The sequence below is a fragment of the Candoia aspera genome, chromosome 2 (assembly GCF_035149785.1).
Source record: "Candoia aspera isolate rCanAsp1 chromosome 2, rCanAsp1.hap2, whole genome shotgun sequence".
NCBI lineage: Eukaryota > Metazoa > Chordata > Lepidosauria > Squamata > Boidae > Candoia > Candoia aspera.
In genome coordinates, this window is record NC_086154.1 from 245,422,137 (window position 1) to 245,449,480 (window position 27,344).

At 42.9% G+C, this 27,344-nt stretch overlaps 1 protein-coding gene across 1 annotated transcript in view; it reads left to right on the forward strand.

Annotated features, from left to right (window-relative positions):
* OXCT1 (3-oxoacid CoA-transferase 1) overlaps window positions 1-27,344 on the forward strand; it is a 73,782-nt gene that overhangs the window by 36,743 nt on the left and 9,695 nt on the right. The window contains exons 8-13 of the mRNA XM_063295706.1: window positions 6,367-6,474; window positions 14,470-14,584; window positions 14,698-14,792; window positions 15,042-15,090; window positions 17,091-17,163; window positions 17,835-17,910. Coding sequence (XP_063151776.1) covers window positions 6,367-6,474; window positions 14,470-14,584; window positions 14,698-14,792; window positions 15,042-15,090; window positions 17,091-17,163; window positions 17,835-17,910 — 516 coding nt within the window. The remainder of the gene's footprint in view (window positions 1-6,366; window positions 6,475-14,469; window positions 14,585-14,697; window positions 14,793-15,041; window positions 15,091-17,090; window positions 17,164-17,834; window positions 17,911-27,344) is intronic.

Sequence of the window (27,344 nt, forward strand, 5' to 3'; positions counted from 1 at the left end):
GCCGGGAGAGGGCGTCGGCCAGGAAGTTCTTCTTGCCCGGCATGAACTTCAGCTGGAAATCAAAGCGGCTGAAGAATTGGGCCCATCGGACCTGTTTTGGGCTAAGGCGTCTAGGCGTTCGTAGGGCCTCGAGGTTCCGGTGGTCCGTCCAGACCTCGAATGGTTGGGTGGCTCCCTCGAGTAGGTGTCGCCATGTCTCTAGTGCCGATTTCACCGCGAAGGCTTCTTTCTCCCAGACGTGCCATCGCCTCTCTGTCTCGGAGAACTTCCTTGACAGGTAGGCGCATGGTTTCAGGAGCCCCGTGGAGTCTTTTTGTAGCAGGATGGCTCCCAGGGAGAAGTCTGAGGCGTCGGCTTGGACCACGAACGGCCGTTCTGGGTCCGGGTGCGCGAGGATTGGCTCCGTCGTGAACAGCGCTTTCAGCTTGTCGAATGCGGTCTGGCACGCGGGAGTCCAATTCAGCACTGTGCCTGGGTTCTTGGCGCGTCGGGTGTCCCCCACCCCTTTGGTTTTGAGGAGGTCCGTTAAGGGGAGGGCTATCTCAGCGAACCCCCGGGCGAATGACCTGTAGAAATTCGCGAATCCCAGGAAGCTCTGTAGTTGCCGTCTGTTGCGGGGCCGCTCCCAGTTTAGCACCGCTTCGACTTTTGCGGGGTCCATTTCGATGCCGTCCCCGGAGATTCGATACCCCAAATAGTCTAGGCGCTCTTTGTGAAACTCGCACTTTGTAGGCTTTGCATAGAGCTGCGCCCTTCTGAGCTTGTCGAGGACTTGCCTGACTAAGGTTACGTGTTCCTCGTGTGTTTTTGTGTAAATGAGGACGTCGTCGATGTAGACCAGGACCCCTTTAAACAGATGTTCATGCAGTACCTCATTGATGAGCTGCATGAACACCCCAGGGGCCCCCGCGAGTCCGAAGGGCAGTACCTTGTACTGGAAAGCGCCTAGGGGGCAGTTAAACGCCGTCTTCCACTCGTCCCCCTCCCTGATTCGGATGCGATAGTACGCCTCGCGAAGGTCCAATTTGGAAAAGACTTTGCCCGTGGACAGGTGGGCGAGCATGTCCTTCACCAGGGGTAAGGGGTATTTGTTGGACAGGGAAGCCGCGTTTAGGCCCCGGTAGTCGGTGCAGAGCCGTAGGGTCCCGTCTTTCTTGTCCCGGAATAAGACGGGGGCTCCGACCGGTGAGCATGCTGGCTCTATGAATCCCCTGTCTAGGTTTTTATCGATGAACTCCCGGAGGGTTGCCATCTCCTTCGGGGTCATCGAATAGATCTTTGGTCTAGGTAGGGGGACGTCGGGCAGTAGGTCGATCCGGCAATCCGTCTTGCGGTGGGGGGGTAGTTGGTCTGCCTCTGCCTCTCCGAAGACCTCGGAGAAGTCGGCGTATTGTTCTGGTAGGTCTGCTGTGGTAGCGGCGTTGTCTTGTGTGGTCGCCTCCGCTCGTCCTACCGTGGGGTTGCTTTTGCCAGCTGGTACTGGTGCTCGATACTCGCCGTCGCCGAATGTGAAGGTGCGGGTCGCCCAGTTGATCCGCGGGTTGTTTTTCGCGAGCCATGGCATCCCCAGGACTGCAATGGGCCGTCCGATGGGCGTGACTACGAACGATGTGCGCTCGGTGTGAGTGCCCATTTGCAGGGTGACCGGCTCGGTTTGTAGCGTGGCTGGTTTCCCTCCCGCTGTAGAGCCGTCCAGCTGGTGGAATGCCAGCGGCGTGGGGAGGGGGAAGCAGCGGAGGTCGAGTTTGGCGACTAGGTCGGGGTGGATGAGGTTTTTTGAGCACCCCGAGTCCACTAGTGCCGCGGCCGTGGTGGCTCCGTTGCCGGCAGAGAGTTGAATTGCTGCCAATATTACGGAGCTTTTGTCGTTTCGTTGAGGTGGTCCGCGTTGCTGTCCCACCGCCTGCCTCGCCACGCGTCTCAGAGCAAGCGGGGAGCATTTCCCGCCGGCTGGTCGGGGTCGGTATTGTCCTCTTCCCCCCAGTAAGCGTCCCAGCCCTCTTCCGGTGTCGCTGTGGCCACGGTCATTCGGCGGTGAGGGGGCGGCCCCGGGTTGGGTGGTTTGGGGCTAATTTTCGGGGCGGGCTTGGGCGCGCTGGTCGGCGGTCGGTTGGCGAAGCAATCCGCCGTCTTGTGCCCTAATTTGCCACACCTCCCGCAGGGCTCCCGGTTGAACTTCTTTTTTGGGTATATGGGGCCGGCCATCCCCCCGTGTGGTGCGGGTACCTTTTTCCCGGCATAGTTTGTGTCTTCCGTGGTTGTCATAAGGAAGGTGCGGTGCGCGTGTTCGGCTTTCCCCGCGAGGTGGATCCACCCGTGTAACGTTTCTGGGTCGTCGCGGTAGAGGGCCCATTGGAGAACGTCGCGGTTGAGCCCCCTTTTGAAGATTTCCAGCAGGGTGGTCTCAGACCAGTCGCAGACCTTTCCCGCGAGGGCTTTGAACTCCAGGGCGTAGTCAGGGACCGTGCGTGTGCCCTGTTTAAGTCTCTGGAGTGCGCTTTTCGCCCGTACTTTAGCTAGGGGGTCTTCGAAGTAGTTTTTCATCTCTTTGATGAAAGCAGGGAAGGTGGCGAGGGCGGGGGAGCTGGACTCATACAGTTGGACGTACCAGTCCGCCGCCCTGTCCTGGAGTTTGATCGCCACGGCGGCGATCTTGTCGGCCTCGGAGTCATAGGAGTGTCCGTGCCTCCCCATGAACTCCCTAGCGTTGGTCACGAAAAACGAGAGTTTTGAGGGGGTCCCATCGAAGAAGATGGGGAAGTCCTTTGGGGCCCGGGCGTTTTGTGCGGCCCCGCCTCTCGCTTCCCGGGGTGTGGTGTCGGCCGCCTGTGCCGTCTGCTGGCTCTCCGCTGGCCCGTGTGGGTTCGGTGCTTCGCTCGGGGTGTGGGCTTGTGCGGGGACGTCGTTGGGTGGCGCGGGGGGCATAAGCGCCTGGAGCATGGTCCGGAGTTCCGTCAGCTGAGCCCGCATGGCCGCGAGTTCAGCTCGTGCCTCCTCGTCCACAGCCCGCGCCGCCGCTGGGGCCGGTTCCGTTGGCGCGTCCTCGGGGGTGGGTTGCCGGTGGGGTTCATCGTCCCTCCGCCGCGGGTCCGCTTCCTCCTCCGTCTGATGGGTGTCTCCGTCGTCCTCCTCCGTGTTGAGCACCGTGGGGCTGTCGCTCCACGCCCGTTGCTGGGGTGCGATGTGGGGCGCGGGGTCCTCCGCTGGTTTCGGAAGTCGTGCTGCTCCCTCCCGCGGTCGGGTTGCCTCCGTCGCCATCTCCCCTTGGGGTTGGAGCTGAGGCTCGGGTCGGGTGGGGTGGGCGTCCATGGCTCCGGGAGTCCGCGGTGCTTCTGGCCTCGGTCGGTCCTCCTCTGTCTCTTGCCGCGCGGCTCGCCCTCCTTGCCCGCGCCGTTCCGGCCTCATCTTGCTGGTCTTCTCACCATCTACTCCTCCCGCGGCTCGTTGTCGTCCGGTGGGGCTCGGCGAGGCTGAGTTTATGACTCTCAGCTTTATGTCATGCGCTGCCTACCTCTGAATAACGTTCAGACACTGGTTTGCAAGTCAGGTTCTGGTTTATTTCAGGGTAGGTACAACGTCGGTAGAAAAAAGCTGAGAGTGACAGGAGCGCGCCGGTGCGGGGTTTAAATACCCCGCGCCGGTCAGCGCCCCCTCGCTCACGGTCACGTCACCCCCCTTAGTCCCGTGCGTTGCCCTGCCATTGGTTGAGGGTTTCCAGGATCGCCCATCCCCAGGTTTCCATTCTTCTGCTGATTGCTTTCAGCTGGGCGATCCCCGTTGTATTGCCGCTGATGGTTTGGGTGGCTCCGTGATTCATTTGGCTATTGTTTGTTGGCCGTTAGTCGTTGTAGGTTGATGGCCACTTAACTTGTACCCCTTCACCTATTTCCTTGTCATTGTCATGAGTGCCATTGCGCTGATGACTTTAGCTCAACGGCACTCATGACAATGATGGTGGTGGAGGCAGGCATTTTGTACAAGACCTTTTTTTTCCTCCAAAGAACTTTATTATTTTTCAAAGTGTAGTTAAAATACAAAATAGAATATAGAAAAGCTAGAATACAGAGCTAAAGAAAAAAAGAAAAAATATGAAAGTGTAAAACAGAGAGAAAGTAGAAATGGAAAGTGACTTACAACTTTCTCCAGTATATAATCTTACAATTATTTAAACCTTAATAACATTATTTCTATCAGATCAGATCATTTAATCATTAAAACCCAAAATCAAAACTTCGTTTTTTTCTGACCCAAGCAAGTAATCTAGAAGTGTTGCCAAGTAGAAACAAATCCAGAAACAGTTTTTTCTCTTATCGACGCTGTTAACTCGGCCATTTGGGCCAGCTCCATCAATTTAATAATCTAGTCTTCCACTGTAGGTATTTGTGAACCTTTCCATCTCTGTGCGTATAAAAGTCTTGCTGCTGTAATCATATATAGTAGAGGACCTTTTTAAGTAATAATAGGAGGAGGAGGAGGGGACAGAGACTGTTGAATACCCAGTATATGGATGCAAGAAGATGGCACAGGTGGAATATTTGGAAAGACACTTTGATTCATTGGAATCTTAGTAAGAATTATAACTTACCAGCAACAAAGAATTGGTGGAATCACAGTGCTGGAAAAGTGATTGAGAACAAAGAGGTCAAGAATCTGTGAGACTTCCAGTTACAAACTGATAAACATTTAGCTCATAATAAGCCAGACATGACTGCAGTTAGGAAGAAGCAAGTATGGATAATTGACACTGCAGTCACTGTAAATAGAAGGGCCAATGAGAAAGAACTAGAAAAATAGGGAAATGTGAAGATCTTCAAATGGAGATGGAATGAATGTGGAAAAAGAAAACAGTATTGGTGCCAATAGTGGTTGGTGCACTTGGTGCCACACCAAAAGCACTTAGACACAATAGGAATGGGTAGAATTTCAACCCAACAATTATAAAATTGAACAGTGCACACGTTGCAACAATATATTTAGCTTATCCTAGATCCCTGGCAAGAATCCAATAGTCGAAAGTACCAAATCCAGTCAGAACTATCTGGTACACTGTGTATAAATAATGATGATGATGATGATGACAATGACAACAACAACAATAGTAAAGAATGTAAACGGTCAGATAGGGCAGGTTGCATCAAAATAAGTAACTACAGAGCAAGTAGACCTGGAGAAAAGCTGGAATCATTTTCATAATATTTTCACATGATTTAGTACAGCTTCTGCCAACCTCGTGCCTGCCTGGCATATGTGTTAGGAGCAGCAGAAGTCAGTTCTGGGAATTGTATACTCAGTGCAACTGAAGGCCACCTGGTTAGGAATGGCTGGTTTAATATGAAGCCTGTGCTTTCCTGTATAGCTCCATACGGAAACGGTTTGGGATGGTGGCATATTAGGCCTGTTGAGAATATTTCATGGGGGCTCTCACAGGATGACTGGCAAGAGTTATAACTTGCCTGTATGGGGAATGGCTGTGGATCACTCCTGTAATACTCAGTTATCAGAGTTAAACAGGTGTCCCTGTACAATTGATCAAGAATAGCACACTGGGAGCATCGCATGTTCTCTTGCCTGCAACACAGATTTTAATCCAGGAATTCCAGATCACAGATTAGATTGCAATAGGTCATTCTGTACAGTTATTAGGTAAGTTTGGAGGTTACGAATCTGTTTATTGTCCTATTTTGCTCTAGTATTTTCCCTTTTCAGACTTTAAAGATGTTGTTATATGAATGGTTTGTGTGGATGAGGAATTGATTTACAAGAATATTAAAATTCATTGACTTCATTTTCTGCTTAGGTTTTCTGCTGTGTAATCACTATTAAACAAAAGCAGGATGGAAGATTTTGCATTGTTGGGTTTTGCTTCTGTCAGATTTGCAATTGCACATTTGTTTTTCCACTGTGCTCTTCGGACTGGTTTGTTGTTTCTACCCCTGCTTGTCTGAGACGGTATGCAACTGTATGCACCCACATGTTTATTAGGAAGAAATGGTAGAGATCTTAGTGGTAAATAGCCATAGCAAATAGTTAGTACTGGGGAAGATCATCTTTAAGCAGTAATTCATTGGCATGTGCTGTAGGACCTTTTGAATCCAGCGAGATTTCCTGCTTTCATGAGTTAGGTTTATCCGAACAGCCTTTTTCAAATTACTGCCTTCGGGTATATTGGGATGACAACTCCCATAATTCACAGCAAGCACAGCTTTGGACTATGTGGGCTAAGATTTCTGGGCATTGTAGTCCTAGCATATCTGGAAGAGAGGACTAGATTAGGGAAGGCTGCAGTCTCCTTATTCTTGTAGAAATCATACAGTATGCAGTACAGCAATTCTGACTTTTATCTTTCCTATTTTCCTATCATTCCAGGTAGAAGAAATTGTTGATGTCGGATCATTTGCCCCTGAAGATATCCATGTCCCCAAAATCTACGTCCATCGTCTCATCAAAGGGGAAAAGTATGAAAAAAGAATTGAGGTAACTCCTAAGTGGGTTTGGAGCCAGTCTGTGAGTACGGGCATGTCTGCAAATTTTTTCCATTGGCAATGTTAGCTTGGATTTGGTGATCATAGCGAGAAACAAGGAGCAGTTTCATGTGCTGAAGCCAAGGCTCCAGAGACAGGTAATCTCCTAAGTCCTGTCCCTCTGACCTCCAGACATTCAGCGCAGGCAAATCTGATGTATGCCTTGTACTAAGTCATGTTTGAGAATGCAGATAACTTAAAAGGCCATTTGCTTGTGGAACGATGGTAATTTCTGAATCAGCTTAAGGAGGTCATGGCTCCTAATGAGTAAGTGTGGTCCCAAGGTGTATCTCAGGGTATCAGGTGCATCAAATTTGCTGATATTAAGGGGGCTGGCGTCATTGGTGCCTCGCTTTGAGATTGCTTTGAATTCTATGTATGCTACCTTGAGTTCTGTGAAGGAAATTAGATCATACAGTATATAGAGGCATCTTCTGGTGCTGTAGCTTTACTTGTTTCAGTCACACTGATTGGTTCATAGCACTGTTTTTTTTCTTAAGGGAAGCTTATAAAAGGAAGAGCTCCATGGAATGACAGCCCAAGGAATTTTGACCTCTCTTTTTATGTTTCGTAGTGCCAAAAATGAAAGCCAGTTTGCTGTAGTGGTTAAAGACACCAGGCTAGAAACTGGGAGACTGTGAGTTCTAGTCCCGCCTTAGGCAGGAAGCCAGTTGAGTGACCTTGGGCCAGTCCCTCTCTCTCAGCCGTAGGAAGGAGGCAACAGCAAACTACTTCTGAAAACATTGCCAAGAAAACTGCAGGGATTTGTCCAGGCAGTCGCCAGGAGTCAACACTGACTCGAAGTCACACACACACACTCACACACACAGTGCCAGAAAGCATTTTGCTTCTGTTGAAAAACAGCTTTTCACTTTCCCAGCTGGAGCCAAGCTTTCTAATTTTGTTTGTGCTTGCCCCTCCCTCCCTCTTTCTTTCTTTCTTTCTTTCTTTCTTTCTTTCTTTCTCTCTTTCTTTCTCTCTTTCTCTCTTTCTCTCTTTCTCTCTTTCTCTCTTTCTCTCTTTCTTTCTCCTTCAAGTCAGTGTTGACTCCTGGCAACTGCCTGGACTCCCTGCAGTTTCTTTCTTTACCTTAAGTCAAAAAGTCTCTAGTCTCTTATTATTCAGATGTATCTTCAATTGTCCTTTACCTTTTCTTTTTCCCAGTTCTGTTTTCCTTCTCTCTTTGATGCCTCCTTCCTTTTTGCCATCTTATTTGAAATGTTTTATATAGTCTGGACCAGAATTGCAGCTGGGATTGAATTGTGTTTAATTCAGTTTTTTAATCCTATTTGGGACCTGTCTTGGTAAACACCACAAAGCTTCCAGCTTCCCTATTGATTGAGTTGTGGGGTGGTGCGGGAAGCAGGAACTGCAGAAAGAAGCTATAAAAAATAGCATCCATATAGGAAGTGCTGATTGCATTTTCAGATAGAAATTATATTGGACGTAATACAGTTTTCCACCTGCCTGTTGGGTGAGGATTCTGGTATAAAGCAGATTTAACTAGGGAGCCTGGCAAAGAAAGTTAGGCTTTATCTTATTAAAAGAGGAATGATTACAGTCATATATCTGGCCCGACTGCAGTTGTGTGAGTAAAATAGCCTAATTTCTATTTATCCCTTTTTTTCTTCTTCAATCACTCTGTTAAGATATTTATTCTCTTGATGTTCAATTTTAAAATAAGAAGCAGAGACCAAGGTAGCAAAGTGCAAATTTAGTCCAGAAGCCTTGTCCCTGGACACCACAGTAGCAGCCTGGCCATTGCCCCCCAATTCTGCATAATGCATACAGGAATGTGCAGGGCTCCCGCAGACTCCGTTCTTGCAACCGTGGAGGTGATGAAGCTTCATTTCCTCTTTTGCAGCCCGTTGAAAATCCGTTCTGCCGAATAAAACCATCTGCCTTGAATTAGAACCAAGCAGTGATTTATTCGACCAGTACAAAATATGATTTTAAAAAACCAGCAACAGTTCAAAGATTTTTTTTAAAAAAACTATTGGCTTGTATTCGAGTACTTTAACGTAAGATGACATCTGCGAGCCCTTGCAATAATCAAAGTGGATTGTTTTGCTTACTGGATGTAGGTTATCTTGCCAATGTAAATCACTTGAAGTTGAGAACTGCTCAAAGCTTGCAACACCCTTCTTGGGAGCTCACATAGACAAATACCTGTGTAGGTGTTATCTGTTGCAAAATATACATTGCATGGTCCTCCTCCTGAACACCAGCACTTTTGGTAATCATGTTAATAATAATGGAGCTATCAAGCATCCAGCTGATACCTGATTCATTCTTGAGTTGATCTCCACACTGAAGCTGGAAAATTTCCTACCCCTTGTAGAGTACATAGAGGATGGCCTTGACAAAGAGAAGGAAGATCTGTTACCAAGGCAAATAAGATAAACATAGCTTAAGCCCATACAGAGACAGAGATTTATGAAAATGCCTAAGGCAGGCATGTGAAGTTTATTTGGAGGTGGGGGGGAGGGCAAACACATTCAGATTTGCAAGATTGTGTTACTATAGCCATTCCAATAAAAGTAGTTTTAGGCATACACGGTGTCTGTTTCTTCATCTGGTCTACTTTGTAGGGCTGACATCTCTTCTGTCACAATGTGGTTCCTTGTTCTGGCTGTGCTGAGTCATAGCAAATATTTCTTGGCATTCGTTTTGGAGAATGAGAGTGAAGGTTGCATTGTTCGTGTGTGTGTGTATGTGTACATGTATTGTCCTTCCTTTCTGAGCTACCGTTGCAAATATCACTCTTTAAGACTAGGCACAAGTTGGACCATTATTTCAAGCCGATTGGTCCTTGCACCAGCATTGTCTTGGAGCAGAAGTTCGAAGAGGCTTTATGTTTGCTGTGTTGTCTGAGTGAACAGGCTTGGGTTGCTTATGAATGGTTTGTTGAAGGGAGGGGGAGAAGTAGAGTCTAGCATTTGAATAATTCTTGGGAGTGGCGAATTGTTCATTTTGTGCACCTCTTGCAAATGGTATACTCATTTCAAACACTGGCATTTCTTCTTGAAAGGATTATGTAGCAGTTGATGAGAAAGGACTGACATTGTGGAGGGTTACTGGATTATTATTACTATTATTAATTAAACTTGTATGTTGTCTGACCCCCAATGATTTGGGGTAGTTCACAACAGTCACATAAAGAAATTACAATAAAATCAATAAAAGATAAAAGATGGCAAGAGTGACAGACCAGATGGAATGAAGCAAGGGGTCTCACGCTCCCTTGCCGAAGGCCTGGGTGAAAAGCCCAGTCTTCACTCCTCTTCTGAAGAACAGCAGAAAGGGGCCATCCAGATCTCGGGGGGAGTCTCATTCCGCAGGGCAGGCATTGCTACAGAGAAGGCACATTTCCAAGGTCCCAATAGATGACATTGTTTAATTGAAGGAACCAGAGTACCCAACCCTACCAGATCAGATCAGCCAAGAAGATACTATGGGAGACAGGCAGTCTTCAAGTGATAAGGCCCTTTACCATGTAGGGCTTTATGGGTAACAACAAGCACCCTGAATTGCACCCGGAAGCAAGCTGACAACCAATGCAGCCCACAAAGCAGGGGTGTTACATGGGCACATCAAGGTATGCCCATCACTGCTCATGCAGCCACATTCTGGACCAATTGAAACTTCCAGGTGGTTTTCAAGGGCAGCCTCATGTAGAGTGCATTGCAGTAGTCAAGCCACAAGTTAATCAGGCAGTCACTCATCCCCTAATTAACTCATCTTATTTACTTATTACATTGATTTATACACATTCTGCTCTAGGACTCTTCGGGCTAGAATGCAGGGATGTTCTCCAGATGTTCCAAATGAGATTGCACAGAGTAGCTATACTGGGTGCAGCCATGAGGATTATTTTATATGTACACAAATATACCACACCCACACACTATAATAGTCTATAGGCAATCTTCTTAGGGAAGCCTTGGATTTGCCAGTCCTTGGAACAGAAATTTGCCTTTTAATAGCATACACTGTTGGGTCTCAGTTGTCCAAATTGTTACTAAATCCACAGCACAGCAATGGCTGTGGAGTACAGAAGAGAATAGACACTAACAGATATTTTTGAGCTTTTATTATTATTTTAGTGCTGTTATTGTCAGTGTCAGCTTATGTTTTTATTACTTGATGTTGACCACTTGGACTCTAGGGAGGAGAGTGGAAAACAAGTGTGAGTAAATAAATAAATATTTTCTAGCTCACCAGTAATATTAAATTTGCCTACCTTGTTCTTTGATCTCTGAGTAGCAAAAGAATGATCATCCTTGAGATTTCTCTTGTTAGTTTAGTGGTGAAACTATCCATTGACTATCAACTAGAAGACAAGCCCTCCCTTCTTAACAGCCCTACACTACAGAGCAGCCTAGGCACACATTCCTTGATAAAATCTGAATTCTGCCTTAGGTAGTGCCTGTGTACTGCAGTGGTGATGTCCTAAGTCTAAAGCCGACTGTACTGCTGATACAGTGCTTAGCATAAACCAGAGATGTATAGCCTGAAGCCCCAGGGTGGCGTGCAGCTCCAGTAAAGCCTCCCGGGGATCTTGAAAATTAATTATCAAATTCTGGAGTGGTTGGAAGAGCACCAAAACACTTCCATTAAGGTCAAAACCTCCTGTTCTGGGCTTGAAATGACCATTTTAGATTGAAAACCTCTGCTTTCTTCAGGGGATTTGGAACCTCTTTCTCTTGATGCAGCTTAAATTATGTTTGCCTTCTTTTCAGTCACATCACGCTGCTGACTCATTTTCAAAATGTAATTCACCAAATATTTTCACAAGTACTGTTCCAAAGCCTGACGATACCCGCACATTTAATTTCTGTTTCCTAAATAAAGAATGTTGTATTTAGGTTTGTTAAATTTCATTCTATTTTCAGCCCATTTCTTTAACCTACCAAGATGTTTACAATTTTTTTTCCAGGCTTCTAGAGTATTAGCTATTCTAGCCAGTTTTGTGTCATTTGCAGATTTGAAAGCATTCCTTTTACCTCTTTATCCAAGCCATTTATAGATGTGCTTGAAGAGCACAGGGACTAGGATCGAATGTTGTGGCACCATCTCTTAGTAGTTCTGTCCGGTTTAATAAGGAATCATTGATGAGAACACGTTGAGTAAAACACTGAGTTAGCATTATATCCACTTATTTGCTAGGCCATCATCCACATAAATAGTTTGCTGATCAAAATGTCATGTGGTTTTCATTTGTTTTGCTGAAACTAAGATGCATTCCACAGAGAGCCAGTTTGGTATAGTGGTTAAGGCACCAGGCTAGAAACCAGGGGACTGTGAGTTATAGTCTTGCCTTAGGCACAAAGCCAGCTGGGTGACCTTGGGCCAGTCACTCTCTCTCTTACCTAGGAAGCAGGCAGTGGCAAACTGCTTTCGAAAATTTAGCCAAGAAAACTGCAGGGACTAGTCCAGGCAGTCACAAGGAGTCAATACTGACCTGAAGGGCAAAAAATAAAAAAAATTCTACAGCATACCCACAATCTTCTGCAAGTATAGCAAGACTTCCTGCCCAGCATAGCAAGACATGATTTGGCAAATCTTTGCCAGTTTCTTATAATTACTGTATTGCTTTCAAGGTGATTACAGGTCAAACTTTTATGTTCTGCTCTAGAATCTCCCCTGCTATTAATATCAGACTGATCTGTAGTTCCTTGGATCCTTCTTTTACCCCTTTAGAGCACAGAAACAATATTTGCCCTCTTCATCCGATACTTCCCAGGATCTCTCAAAGATGATGAGTAGAGCTTTAGCTAGAGCATCCGCAAAGCCCTTCGTTGACCTAGAATGCAATTCACATGGCCATGGAGATTTAAATTTACTCATATTAAATATGTGTTCCTTGACCATGTTTCAGTCAATCTCAGGCTTCAATATTCCCCCTTCATCCTACTGTTCAGAATTGCCTGATGACGCATACGTTGTTTGGAGAAGGCTAAGCCAACATAAGAAAGAGTGGAGTAGCCCTGCCTTTTTCCTGACTTCATTGAATAGTTTTTATGTTGATTCATTTCTCTTTATTTTGATCATATCTGAAGATTGTTTTAGTTTTTTTAGCCTATTTCAGCTCATTCTGAGTTTTAAATTACTAACTTTATCTCCAGGGTTCTGAATTTTCCCGTATGTACTCTTCCTTGATACCTGCCCCTTTTTTCATCTCTTATTTGTATCCTTTTTGTTTGTTTGTTTTCAATTATTCACTCAGCTTTTTGCGTAGCTACATTGGCTGTTCCTCCAGTTGTCCCTTTATTTCTCCTTCACTGGAATTGTTTGTAGTTCTACCTTTATTATCTTGTTTGCATCCATGTAGAGTTCCTTTTCCCATCAAGTTTTCTAGCCATGAACAGTATCCATTACTCTTGTTCTTCTTCCTAGTATTTTCCCACTATCGCGGGGTCTGCTTTTCAGGTCCTGAAATGCCACTTTGAAAAGTGCTATTGTCTGCCAAGAAAACATCGCGAAAGCGGCGTCCCCCCAAAGGATCAGATGTGACTCTGTGCTTGCACAGGGGACCTTTCACCTTTCACATGTTAATATACTGAGAACCAGTTTGGTGTGATCGTTAAAAGCACCAGACTAGAAACTGGGAGGTTGTGAGTTCTAGTCCTGCCTTAGACATGAAGTCAGCTGGGTGACTTTGGGCCAAACATTCTGCCTGGGCCCTAAGAAGGCAAACCACGTCTAAAAAAAAGTTGCAAAGAAAGCTTCAGGGACTTGTCCCAGGAATTAAAATTGATTTAAAGACACATAGACACAAATAGAAATTATATCAGCAAGAGAGATAAAATTCAAAGATGTGCATTTCATGCTGAACTATGCAACAAAAATTCAAAACTGAAGAATTCTGAATTTATCATGCATGGACTATAACTGTGTGTATGTCTATGTGTGTATGTACTGTCTTGTTTATTTTGCTTTTTAGGGTTTTTTTCCCTTTCTCTCTATTATAGGATAGATGAAAGGATAGAGGAATAGATAAATATAAACAATACAATGCAATATATATTATATAGAGAGAATATATTATATACCCTAAAAAGTAAAAAGCAAGAGGCCTTGCTGGGCTGAATTTGTCTCCTAACAGATATTCAGTTAATTAAAGTCTACCACTATGCTTCTGCAGTTAAGAATGCATGATCTGCATCATCTCCTCCATTTACAGGTAGTCCTTGCTTAACAACCACAATTGGGACTGGAATTTCAGTTGCTAAGTGAAGTCATTAAGTGAATTTGACTCAATTTTACGACTTTTTTTGTGGCAGCTGTTAAGCGAACCATCTGGTCGTTAAGTGAATCCCCATTGATTTTGCTTGCTGGAAGCAGGCTGGGAAGGTCGAAAATGGCGATTGCGTGACCGCAGGACACTGCACCGGTCATAAATGCAAACCAGTTGCCAAGCACCCAGATTGTGATCATGTGACTACGGGGATACTGTGACAGTCATAAGTGCAAGGACCGGTCACAAGTCAGTTTTTCAGCAGTGTTGTAAGTCCAAACCATTGCTAAATGAATGGTTGTTAAGCGAGGACTACCTGTACTTTAATCCAAATCCTCTCTACTATTTTCAACATTTGGTGCAACTTTTCTTCCATTCTATCCCTTTTGTACAAATATACTGCCTATAATTAATTTTAGTTAAATGCACATTTTGAAAAATCAAAGTAAGCTTTTGACCTTTCCTTACTTGCTATTTTTTGGAATGTAGATCCCAGGATCTCATTCAAAAACCAAGTACAATGCTCAACTCAGAGAAAGTTGCTATAAATAGTCCAGGCCACCTAATGCTGTTTTTTACTATTTTGAGGTACCTCAGTGTAAAAGAGCATCTGTTTGTTTAAGACCCCTGTAGTGTTATTTGCTTGTTCCAAATGTCACAGGGAGGAATGTAATGGCCACCAACTTTTTGCTCTCCTTGTTTTCTTAGAGATTATCACTTCGCAAAGCTGAGGACACCCAAAGCAAACAGAAGAAAAGTGGTGATAATGTAAGAGAAAGGATTATCAGGCGGGCAGCTCTTGAATTTGAAGATGGCATGTATGGTATCCTTTTGCCATTCTGAAAGTTCTTTGCTTTGTTGTTTCTGAAGGCACAACTGAACAAGTAATGTCAAATAAAAGTTGAATGGGACCTTCCTTAACTTAATTAATTAAAGCTAACTTGGGTATTGGCATTCCCCTGCTTGCCAGCAACTTCATCAGTCCGGATATCACAGTGCATCTACAGAGTGAAAATGGAGTCCTTGGTTTGGTAAGGATAGAACGTAGATAATACAGAAACGAGTCCACTAACCTGCCCTAGCCAGATGCCTTCCCGATAAGATGGATTACAGTTCCTATCATGCCCTTGTGTGAAATGGGGCCTGTAGTTCAGTTGAGGGCAACAGTTTGCTGAAGGCTGCTGTAAATATGGCTGGGAAGGGTAATGTTTATGGATGAGTCTATCAAATATTTGGTTGGAACAAAGATTCAATATTTGTTGTTGTTGTTGTTGAATTAGGGACCCTATCCAACTGAAAATGAAGTTGACCCTGACCTCATCAATGCAGGTAACTCCCCTCCCCCCGTTACTTACATTTCTATCCTGCTTTTTCATCCAGAGAGCTCAGTGCAGCCTACAGTCTTACTCCAGGTAGAACCCATGTGGAGGACCAGGAAACAAAAGTTCAGGATGTAGAGATGTAGAAGAAGAAGTAGCTTTAGCACAGGGAAACACCATTTTTTCTGAGCCAAAGATCTACCTGGTCTTTCAGTAGTGTGCCTTCCTCCAAAAAGCAAAGGCTGCAGCCATGGCAGAGACTAAACTTAATGTCATTGCCACTTAAATAGTAAGATTAAACTCCAACTAAGTATTTGAAAAGCTTCCTCTCCTGTCATATCAAAATAACAACTTTTGCAAGTTTGGGAGTATCACACCCAAGATATTCAGGATTCACATAAAGCTGGGGGGATGTAGGCTACATGTACCTCAGCGTATTTTTCTGGTGCCAGTCACTTTAGTTACTCATCCCGGAGCAACTCTTAGCTCTAGTAGCTAAGTTACAAAGTAAAAATATCATAAACACTATGATATAGAAATGGCTTCTTCCTCCTCTTACAATTTAGTGCTGTCCATCTCCATCCTGATGCAATACTATAATTATTACTAACTTCCTCAATATTCTTCTCTCTAAGCTTCTCCTTGGAAGATGATTTTGCTGTTTCAGAACTAAATGAAGCACTTCATGGGGTTACATTGGTTCAAGTGGAGCTGGCTGAACTGAGCAGTGCCACTTCCTGGAGATTTTTCATCAGGGTCCCTGATGGATCGATGAGGGTTTCTTTGAATCTCTTCTTGCACAAAGCTTTTCTTTTTCTTAGTGTTCTTGGATCCTTCTCTTGAGTGAAGGTTATACCTCCCTGTTTGTCATCCCAACAACCCATTGCCTCATGGGCTTTGAGCAAGCCTAACTTTTGAAAAGTTGACTATAACCCAAACTTCCCTGTTTCATTATTTAGTACACTCAACTACAGTGCTTCAGCTCTTTTAAACTTCAGTTTCTGTACATTATGCGTGCTAAAAGATCTGTGTTTAAAGACGAAGCATGTAACTACTACATGGCATACTACAAACCCTACATGGCATGGGTCCAGGTTACCTGAGGAACCGCCTCACCCCCGCTACATCGACCTGTCCCACCTGGTCAGGCAGAGAGGACATGTTACAGACCCTGTCCATGAGGGATTGCCGATTGGCAGGGTCCAGGAGGAGGGCCTTCTCTGCCGTGGCCCCCGTCCTGTGGAACAAGCTACCCCTGGGGTAAGACAGGCCCCCACTCTCCCAGCCTTTCGAAAGAGAGTAAAAACTTGGTTATACCATCTGGCCTGGAATGGGAGAGGCGACAGCTATGCATAGGGGTGGTTGGCCCTGTGAGGGTGCCAAGATAAGATCTTATTTCCCATTTTGAATTTTATATTTATATTTATATTTGTATTTATATGCTTTTATATTTATTTTTATTCTTTGTAAGCCGCCCAGAGTCGTTGTGCCCAAGGTGGGCGGCAGAGAAATTAAACAAACAAACAAACTACCTTTTTCTGATTCACTGGCATCATTTCCACATCTCCCGAAGGAAGCAGTCAACAGCACAGTGTCCATGGATGCCTGGACATTTGCAATACCCTGAAACAATCAAATTTAAAACATTTGATTAAAAAAAAAATTGCAAGGTCTCCTGAGGCTTTAGCATTCTCTTAGGGGGAGATGCTGAGTACTTGAAACTGTAAATACTTTCTCATTTTGTACTCATTTTATTCTCAAATTCTGGAATAGCTCCCATGAATGAAGTGGAGCTTCTCCTTTTACTTTTCTGCCGTACTCAACCCACCAATCAAATTTTTTCAGAGTGAAGTACGTCAAGAAAATGTTTTCTAATGCAATGGGAATGGGTTTTCTTTGTGTACTAATCAAGGATGATAATAAATAAAGCTAATACGAGTTGAGTTGACAGAATGAATTTCTAATGCCATCCTGGAAGTTCTCTGGTTTGATGCCCAATTTCTTTTTCAGGTAAAGAAACAGTCACTGTATTACCAGGTGCTTCGTACTTCTCTAGCGATGAATCTTTTGCAATGATTCGAGGGTATGTAATGACCATCTTAACTGTCCAGAGTACAAGCCCAGCTGGTAGTTGAATTTATTAGTTAACCACACCGAAAGGACTACATGCTTATCCATCAAAACAGTCATGCAGTTGATAGTGAGATGATTTGAACTACATCAGCAACTCCAGCAGCTTTAAGATTTGTCAGATAAATCCTTCTATTTTATGAACTGAGTCTCTTAGTATGGATGCTTTTGTAACTAATTATGCAATGCATACGAGTCACTTTATTATTTACTAAATGTTACATTTGCTTGTTTACAGCATCTACTGCTTAATGTCTCTCTGTAGAGAGCCAGTCCAAGCCATCAGTGATAGCGGTTGGTTTGTTTTGGGCTTATCAAATTGCATGAACCCAGCCATTGTGGTTTATAAACCATGGTTTACAGTCCCAGCCAACTACAATGTACTCACTTAATTAATGCCACATATAAATCCTATTACTGAGTTCAAACAGACACATTCCTCCATAAATGTCCCTGGGATTTCAGTCTTACGTTTATCCAAATACATTTAAACAAGCAATTCTTTAATCTCACTGCTATTTAATTTTTCAACAGCTTGCGGATTAAACTCAATAGTGTGCCAGAATTCTGTGTGTGGCTGTTCTTCCAAATGGGCATTGATTTTTTGTTTTGCTATTTTAACAGAGGACATGTTGATCTGACTATGCTTGGGGCAATGCAGGTATCTAAATACGGTGATTTAGCCAACTGGATGATTCCTGTAAGTAGATTTAATTTTATACTATTTTATTGCTGGGTATAATTTGGAGGGCTGACATATGTCTTTGCCAGAGAGGCTTTCTTAATGCCAGTGTTTTGAAAAAGTGCTAAAAAAAAGGTAGATGATAATTTGTAAATGCATGCTTAAATAAATGTTATAGTCATCTCCCAATTTGCTTAGAAGTGATCACAATATTATGTTTTTCTTTTGTAACTGAAGCTTTCCTTTAAAAAACTAGCTTCAGTACTTGAAATCTTGCTAGAATGAGATAGCTGCAGCTGATCGGCTCCACCAAATATTTACATATGTATGTAAATGCCTCCTATCCAGATGTTTTGGACTACCAGCCTCATCACTGTTGGCTATTTTAGGTGGGAATGTTGGGAGTTGTAGTCCAACTCCTGAGCAGTATCTGGTGGGGGAATGCTGATGTAATCAAAGTATTCCAGATGTTATCCCATAAACCACAGGAGGGCAACCTGCAGCCTTCAAAACTTTTACTACCTTCTAGATATCTCTCCAGTTGTTGCAAGACATTCAGAAAATCAGTGACATAGTTTTCCACCATTTTCAAGTAGAAAAAACACACAGATCATAGCATTTTTCCATGCCCTGTACTCTGGAATAAGAACAGGTCTTGACCTTCTATGTAAGAAGCCAAGAGACAAGTGCAAAGTTCTTCACTTGGCTTGGTAATATAACTTACAAATCACAAAAAATAATTATTCTTCCTTATTCTATTTTAGTCATAGCCCACATCAAATCCTGTGTCTATTCTGGGCACCATCTTCTGAGATGAATTTAGAGAAATTGGAACACATTCAAAGAAGGGCAAGAAGGAAGATTAAGGGATTGTAATGGTTGCCTATTCTAAAACACCATCAGACTCATGAGCAGGAATTCAAAGATACCTGATTTATTAAAGAATAGTATGCAGGATCACAGAGAAAGCTGAGAATGATGAAAGCACGCCAAATTCAAACTAAAAACCCTCGGTGCAAATGAAATCCCTCCCCACATAGAATCTTCTCAAGTTCACAATCCCAGGTGCTCCTAATGGTTTCTGATGGTCTGTGGGAAAAGGCCTTGAGCAGAGAAAATAACCCAAACACATTCCACTGTACTGATTTCACATACAGAGCATGGTACAAGGTCCCACAGCAGCTCCCTCTCAAACAGAAACGCGCGTCAGCGCCATGGCATGTGAAACATTATGATGTATGACCTACAGTGAATCAGTGAACATGACAGGGATTAGAAACTAAGTCCTATGAAAATAGATTGAAGAAACTGGGTATGTTGAGCCTTGAGAAAAAATGACTAAGGGATAACAGAATAGCACTCTTCAAAAACCTGAATGGATGTTACATAGACATGTTATACAGAAACCAAGTGAAGAACTTTGCACTTGTCTCTTGTTAAACTTCATTCTGTTACTTAGGGCATTTTTCTAACCTTTCAAAATGATTGTGAATGCTATTTCTGTCTTCCATTGTTTTAAACTACCTATAATGGGGGGAATGTAGGGGTTCTGAAGACTAAACTGACAAAACTACAGCACACAAGAATCCATCTAGTGAACCAGTTTAGTTATTTTCATTACTCATTACACTGATAGAAAGCATTGGTTTCTCTTTCAGCCATGCAAGGCTAATGTAAATGATAAACTAAATGACAAATAAGCAGGGATCCAAATAGACCTCCCCTTCACTTGCCTGCAAAGATTTCAGATGAGAGGTTGGAATGCAGAAACTTGAATTACAGCTTTATTGCAATACCATTTGGAACTTAACTACTTCACTGCCTGCAAAAGTAAGACTTCTGTAGCTATGTGTGCAGTTATAACTAAATCCCCCTTAGGGTTAATCAGATAAAACTTAGCTGGCAATCTCTTGTGGCTATCAGAACATAGATGTTCTTGTCTTCAGATGCTTTATTCCCCCTGGGAGTTCTGCACAGGATAGACCGATTCTTAAAACTTTGTCCTCCTCTACCTTTGATGATCTTCCTTAGCCCAGAAACTCTTAAATGCTCTTTGGTCTTCCCTGGAATCCAAAGATCTTCAGTAGCCCCAAATCCAACTTAGTTTACCTAAATCCAGCTGCTTAAGTCCAATTTAGTTTGCCAGTCATAATCTTCTCCATCTCTCCACATACTTTCCCTGCCATTTCAACTTCTCCCCACTTTCCATGAGAGACTCTGTGTATATGTGTGTAAGCCTGTTTCTCACAATTATTTTTTTAGACTGAGTTTACAACCACCAAGAACAGCTTGTCTATCTGGGAGATCATATGGCAGGATGGTAGAAAGTGTTTAGCTTCTATGTCTGTCACACATCCATTTCTGTTTCATCTGCAAATTCGATAAACATTTCCACTTTCTCTTCATCTAAATCATTAATGAAAATAGTAAATTTTAAAGGACCCAGGATTAATTCTTGTACTACCCCATTTGATACATTTCCCCAATTTCATCCATTGGGGAACCATTGATGAGCACTCTTTTAAGTATGATTTTCAAGCCAGCTATGTAGTCACTTAATTGTCATGCAATCCAGCCCACATTTAACTAGTTTACTAATCAATATGTAATGGAGTACTTATTCAAATAGTCTGCTGAAATCAAGATACGTTATGTCTACAGCATTCCCACAATCTGCTAAGGCAATTTCTCAATAAAAAAAAATGAAAGGAAGACTCTGTATCTCTTCATTAAGCTGACTAACCATATATCTAGGAAGAATAATTGCTTTCAATTGACTTTCTTGTTATTCTGTTATAATTGTATCACATGATAATCATAAGTATGAAGCATTTCCCACACTTGAGTGCTCCTTAGGACAAAGTTGCTATATATTTCCTCTTTAAAAAAATGAAGAAACAAAACGTTGCATTGATTTGAATGCTTTGTCTACCAAGTAAAGCATATTTTATTTCTTGTAATGTATTTTACTTATTTCCATACCTCATTGATTTCTTTCAGGCTGAAATCCAGCTATGCATAGCCAAATTTCAAATTTAAGTGACAGGAGAAATTTAATCAATGTCAGAGCTAAACAGATTTCTCATAAAGAGAGAGGGAAAATAAACTTTCAAAATCCACTTGGCACTTTTATTCTTGCAAGAATTTTCTTTTATTGCTGTGGAAGACTGGAGTTGAGACTCAATTCACTTCTTGCTGTGAGCCAGCAATGTGTGATATTTCACTATTGGCAGTGAAGCCTTTTCATGCATCCTCATCTGACATCAACTTAGCAATTCAGAGAAAAAGTAGGCTGGCTCACCCTCAAGGCTCGCCAAGGGGAGATAAAGCGGCCTCTGTGGCTTCCTTGAGATCTAAACAAAACTCTCCCAACCTTGTGTCTAGGTACATTAGGACTACAACTCCTATCATTCCCAGCCAGCTTGCTTATCACCTGTTGGCAATGATGCTGGGAATGTGAGACTTGCAATCCCAATGCATCCAGAGTGAACTAGTTTGGAAAAACCTTGTTTAAATCAATCAATGATTTGGATGTGATCAAAGGAGGGTTATTAACTTCGTTATTCAATCAATTTTTATAGCCTCCCATCTCACTTTTATGTGACTCTAGATGGCTTTTGACCAAATGAATTCTGCTTGTGACCTTTTTTGTTCTTATGAATGTTGTCTAATACTGAGATCAAACAAATCAGTATAAGAGACAGGGCCTTCTGAGTAACGGCCCTAAAACTAAACTCCCTTGCTAATGGAGATATGTTTATCCTTCTTCTTATCTGTATTTATGTGATTACTGAAGACCAGATTGTTTTCCCTATATTGATTGTAAATGTAAAGAAACAAGCTGAAGCTATACAAATTCTTTATGCTTAACTGATTTTTTAAAAAAAACTGATCTCACCTAATTCTTTTGTTTAGCCACTGTCCCATAATGTTTTTCACTACAATTCCCATCAGCCTCAGCCAGTATTTCAGGAAGAACAGGAGTCATAACCCAAACTATTGAGAAGGCATTAGGCTGGGTAAGGCTGGTCTTATACTTCCTTGGAAAGCTTTAGAACGCAGTCAGATGCTCCTGGACCTTAAGAAAGCCCAATTGCATATACAGGTAGTCCTTGCTTAACGACCGCAATTGGGACCGGACTTTTGGTTGCTAAGCAAAGTGGTCATTAAGTGAATTTGACCCAATTTTATGACCTTTTTGCAGCAGTTGTTAAGCGAATCACTGTGGACATTAAGCAGACCACATGGTCGTTAAGCGAATCACATGGCTCCCAATTCGCTAAATGAATGGTTGGCAAGTGAGGACTATCTGTAATGATATTTGCTTCTTCATTGGCGTGTCAGATGGCATTGTAAAAATATTTTTTCGTTTTAAATTAAGCTCCATGTGCATACTGGTGCAATTAATGTTTATTAATATTTATTACTTCTCTTCAACAGAAGTCTCTCACTGTGCTTAAGGCACAAGTGAATTGCAGCTACAGTACTAATGGGAGCATCTGTTTGAAAGATATTAGTCTAAATGTTACATTAAAAGTGAATTAAAGAAAAAAAAGACTTGAGACAGTGCATTTATGCTTGCCATCTTTTCACGTGATCTTTATTGATACACTTGTAAAACCTAGCCAGAAGCATAAGTGAAGCATATGGTATAGAGCAAGCTTCTTGTAAACCAAAGTAATGATAAGTATTATTTCCCTACTGACTCATTCATCCTACTTACACAGCTACATATTTGAGTAGCCAGCTGAAGGCAAGTGTGAGGTAGAATGGAGAAAAGATGCTCAAGCACAAACTGGCTGTTGCAGATGGAGGTTTCGGCTCTTTTCCAGAGGGTTACATCTTTCATGGGTCCCTGGCTGGTCATCATTTGGAGGGATGAAGGACTGGGTAGCTGTGGGTTTTAAGCCTTCTGGATTCACAGCTCAAGAAGCAAGTGGCAGCTGTGGCCAAGAAGGCCTTTGCAACAAATCCATTTTGTGAGCCAGTTGTACCCTTTCTTGGACTGGGAGGCTTTGGCCATGGTCACTCATGCCTTAATCACTTCCCAGTTATTTTATTGCAGTGCATTCTACACTGGGTTACCTTGAGCAGCGGCTCCAGAATGTGGTGGCATGGACAGTTTTGGGTGCACCACGGTATGCCTCTGTAACACCACTGCTATGTGACCTACACTGGCTTCTAGTAGGTTTCCAGCTGCAATTCAAGGTGCTGGTTGTCATCTATAAAGCACAGGGCTAAGATACTTTACTGACCAAGTGTCTCCAGTGATTTTTATCCATACCATCAGAGCTGGCAGGGTGAACATGTTCCAAGTCCCTTCTGTTAAATTAGAGTAGAGTAGAGTAGAGGAGTAGAGTGGAGTAGAGTAGAGTAGAGTAGAGTAGAGTAGAGTAGAGTAGAGTAGAGTACTTTATTGGCCAAGTACGATTAGACATACAAGAAATTTGACTTCGGTGCAAGAACTCTCAATATATTTACATAACATCAAAAAATAAACAATAGTAAGTAATAATGTTATTTAGTAAAACTATACAATCAAGAAAGAAAAAATGAAGGAAAATAATACTACGGCTATTAACTAACCCACTCATATTTAAAGGGAGAATTAAGGGGCAATATACTGCATCTGTTGTCTAACATATGTTCACATTTAACAGAGCATTACTGGTCACATCTTAGCAGTCATGTCATTATATCATGCTACATTAATTAGGAGTTCAACAGAGCAATGGCACAAGGGAAAAAACTTTCGATGTCTAGATGTTTTGACATACGGTACTCTGTAGTGCCGTCCTGATTGTAGAAGTTGAAACAGTTTATGTCCAGGATGCGAAGGGTCTGCAGGTATCTTCTCCACAAAATGGTGTCATCTTGTGGGACCAAGGAGACATGCCTTTTCTTTCGCAGCACCTGCCCTGTGGAACAGCCTCCCCACTGAGGTTCAGATGGCCCCAACCCTGTTGGCCTTTAGGAAGGCCTTAAAAACCTGGCTCTTCCCCCAAGCTTTAGGGCAAGGAAGTTTTTGCCTTGTGATGGTTTTTAACTGGTGTCTCTCACTGTTCTTTCTATTATTTTTGTGTCTGTGTATTTCTGTTTTTATTCTTGCTATTCACCCAGGGTTATTTGAATAAGATGGGTGGCTATATAAATTTGCTAAATAAATAAATCTTTCCTGGGGCATGTAGTGATTAAGCTGTGCCTGTTCAGGTGCTCTGATTTCTTTTTAACTGCCTTGCTTGACCAGGAGCTGCTTATGTCATATTCTTAGGACCAACCTTGCTGATTCTAGGAAACTGTCCAACCCTGGAAATCAGTACATCTCCTGGGTTGCACTCTGCTTCTGTAGGCGTCATGTAGCTACTGCAGCTGTCTTGGTTTTGGTACTTGTTGTCCTTCTCATCTCTTTTTCTAGTACTTCGTTTATTTCACCAATTTATTAGCCACCTTGATCGCTGGGACAGCTGTAGGTGGCATACACAAGGTAAAGAAATATATAAAGCAGCAGAAATGTCAGACCAGCAACAATACCCTAAAAACAGTCACCAAGCAGGACTACAGATCACTCTGCTCCAGGCCTGCTGGAAAAGTCAGGTCTTCGTGGTTCTTCTGAAGACCAGCAGAGTTGGGGGCATATGGGCTTTGGGGGAGATGCCCTTCCCCACACAGGGGCTGCCACGGAGAACCTGCAAGATGACATTCTTTCACAGATGGGTTCCAGGATGTGCCAACTCCTCCGGATCATACTGGATGATCGGAAACTTTTGGAAAGAGGCAGTCCCATAGAGCACTTTACTCCTAGAGCTTTCTTTGCACAAAGTCATCCAGTCTCTTTCGGTATTACACCCTCTCACACACGGCCTTCCTTTCTACAATGTTTATGTAAACATTTCCTTAGCTATGTAACGCTAGGTGAAATATTGCTCTGGCTCTTACAAATAGTATTATATGTAATAATTAATAGAAAGGGGTCTGTTGTGCTGCAGGCCAATCCCTTTAACTAAACTTTTGGGGCTGTTGAGCAGATTCAGAATTTTGAGTTCATGTGTGGGCTTCCAAAGTGGCTGCCGGAGTGGTATGTCCAGTCACACAGCTCTGATTTACCAGAAGGCAAATTGGTGAGATTGCTGCTCTCCACTCCCCTAGCTTCCCAGGGTGCTCTCTGCTAACATTCAACTTCACAAAGGGAGCTGACCGGAGCAAAACATCCCTTTGAAACATCAAAGCGGCTGTATCCTCCAGAAAGCTCAGTGTGGCATGGCTTCTTTGAAGACTTTTCCTGCCTGTGTGCACATAGTTGTGCATATACGGTTGCTTCAGTTCACTGGCAGTCCTATCTCCTTGCTCTCATTAGGAAACCAGCATCTAAAGGATCTTTCTTGGTTGGAACTCCAGCTTAGTACAGGTACCAGCAACTAGCAGTGTTGGGCAGTTGCCAACGGTCAGGAAACTCAAGAAGATGTCAGTTCCAGTCTCTGATTCCGGCAGTTCTGTCATCATCACCTTTTCACCTGGGGCTGGAGCCATGTTAATTTTGGGGCTCTGACATAGCTTTGATTGAGGCTGAGGACCCTAAAAGCAGTGGGTGGAAATTCAAAGTGACAGAATGTCTTCATTGTTGCTTCTGTGATTCTGAACACTTTTACGGGAATGTCAGTGACATCTGCTTGATTTATGCTACCTTTTGAAAACTGCAACAAAAAGGACTTTGTGAACAGTGAGTGAGCGAATGAATGAAAAGTAGAAGGCTAGTGTTGGAAAAGTTTCAGACTGATAAATCTTTAATTTCAAAAGGAGAAAAGTCATGCCGCTTAACATGAATTGATCTGAAATCAATTTGCAATTTTGTAGTGGGCCAGAGGTTTCTGGCAGGATCCATTTTGAAAAGTCTGATATTGACTGGCAATGTTTACATGATGTTATTTGTGGGGCAAATTGCTGTTGAACTCAAAGGCTGTAGGCTAGTTGCCAGCCAAGCTGCATGGACATCTCCAGGAGGACCAGGAGTCAAGCTTGACCTGAAAGAGACTTGACCTTTATTTCTGTAAATTCAATATTGCAGTGAGTTACATTCGCTGGAAAAAGAAAAGAAAAAGAGCCGGGGGATATGCACTGAATGTCATTAGTAGTTTGCTTGATTAACGATGCTTTGGTAATGTTAGAATAGCCCCATGCCATTAAACATCCTACTTTAAGAGCAGAGGATTAAGAGGTGGAAGAGAGAATAAAAGTGATAAATGAGGTCTTCCTATGGATTTATCAATATTAATAACAGAAACACTGATGTTGCTGATATAGTGCAGCGACATAATAAACTACCAAACCAATGACTGAGGCTATTAGTCAATGAATCTAAAAGAATAAATGTGGCAAAGATTCTTTAGGGAATATGTGAATATATGGAAATGTCACTTTCTACTTTTATTTCCTCTTCTTGGTTCAGAAAGTGGCTGTTACAAAAGGCTGGCTTTCGACAGCTGCTTTTCCTTGGCAAAAAAGTTATTATTACTGTTGCCTCACATGGCTTTGAACCTGTTGATCGGTTTGCTCTTGACAGCCACACTCAAAGAACATTCTAATCTCTCTGTATGCAGCTTTATAATCTTTGAAAGAACCCTAAAGTTAAGGAAGTTGCTATCACCTTCCCCGCTTCCTTTTCAGCTCAAGCTGCAGCATTTGTCCACTGGTTATTGACATTCTTTAAATTTTACAGAAAATGTTCTGTTTGGAACATACTTGCTTTCGGCCTGCTTAGAAGAGGACTAGCGGTTGATTTTTTTAATGGTTTCTAGGCTTGCAAAAGTAACATATTGCCGAGCTCTTTTTTTGATGCAGTTATTTTGAGTTCCTTCCTGGGAAGGAAAATATAAATAAATCTCGCTTAACACCTTCTGAGTACTGGTACACACCATAAATCTCTCTCTCTCTCTCTTTTAATTAGAAATTCCCCCCCCCCACTGCATTCCCCCCCCACACACACACACATATGCACACCCAGAACTGATTTTGAGCATCCACAGGATGGCACATAGGAGTAAAGGAGGAAATTGATTGTATGTTCTCCCAACATATGTATAATCATATGTTGGGATGATACTAAGCAAAAGTATCATCTGTGGCTTACCAAAAAAAAACATGAAAGCATGGAATATATAATGAAGGATAAAATTTAAGTGCAACAAAAAAGCAACAGAATAAAATCAGCATAAATGTTAAATATCTTGTGTTCTTCAAATCAGCAACAAACAGGATTAATATGAGCTTGGGTTTTCTGATTTAAAATCAATGGAGTTTCTGAACTGGTATCTTGACTCTGTTGCTGCTATTAATTGGCAAATACACCGAACCTTCAAGCAACCCAGGAGCATAGTCCAAAATCTTTGATTATGCATCTCAAATGTGAAATTATATCTGCTTTAAGACAACAGAAAGTTTGTGTTTCATCTGTTGCC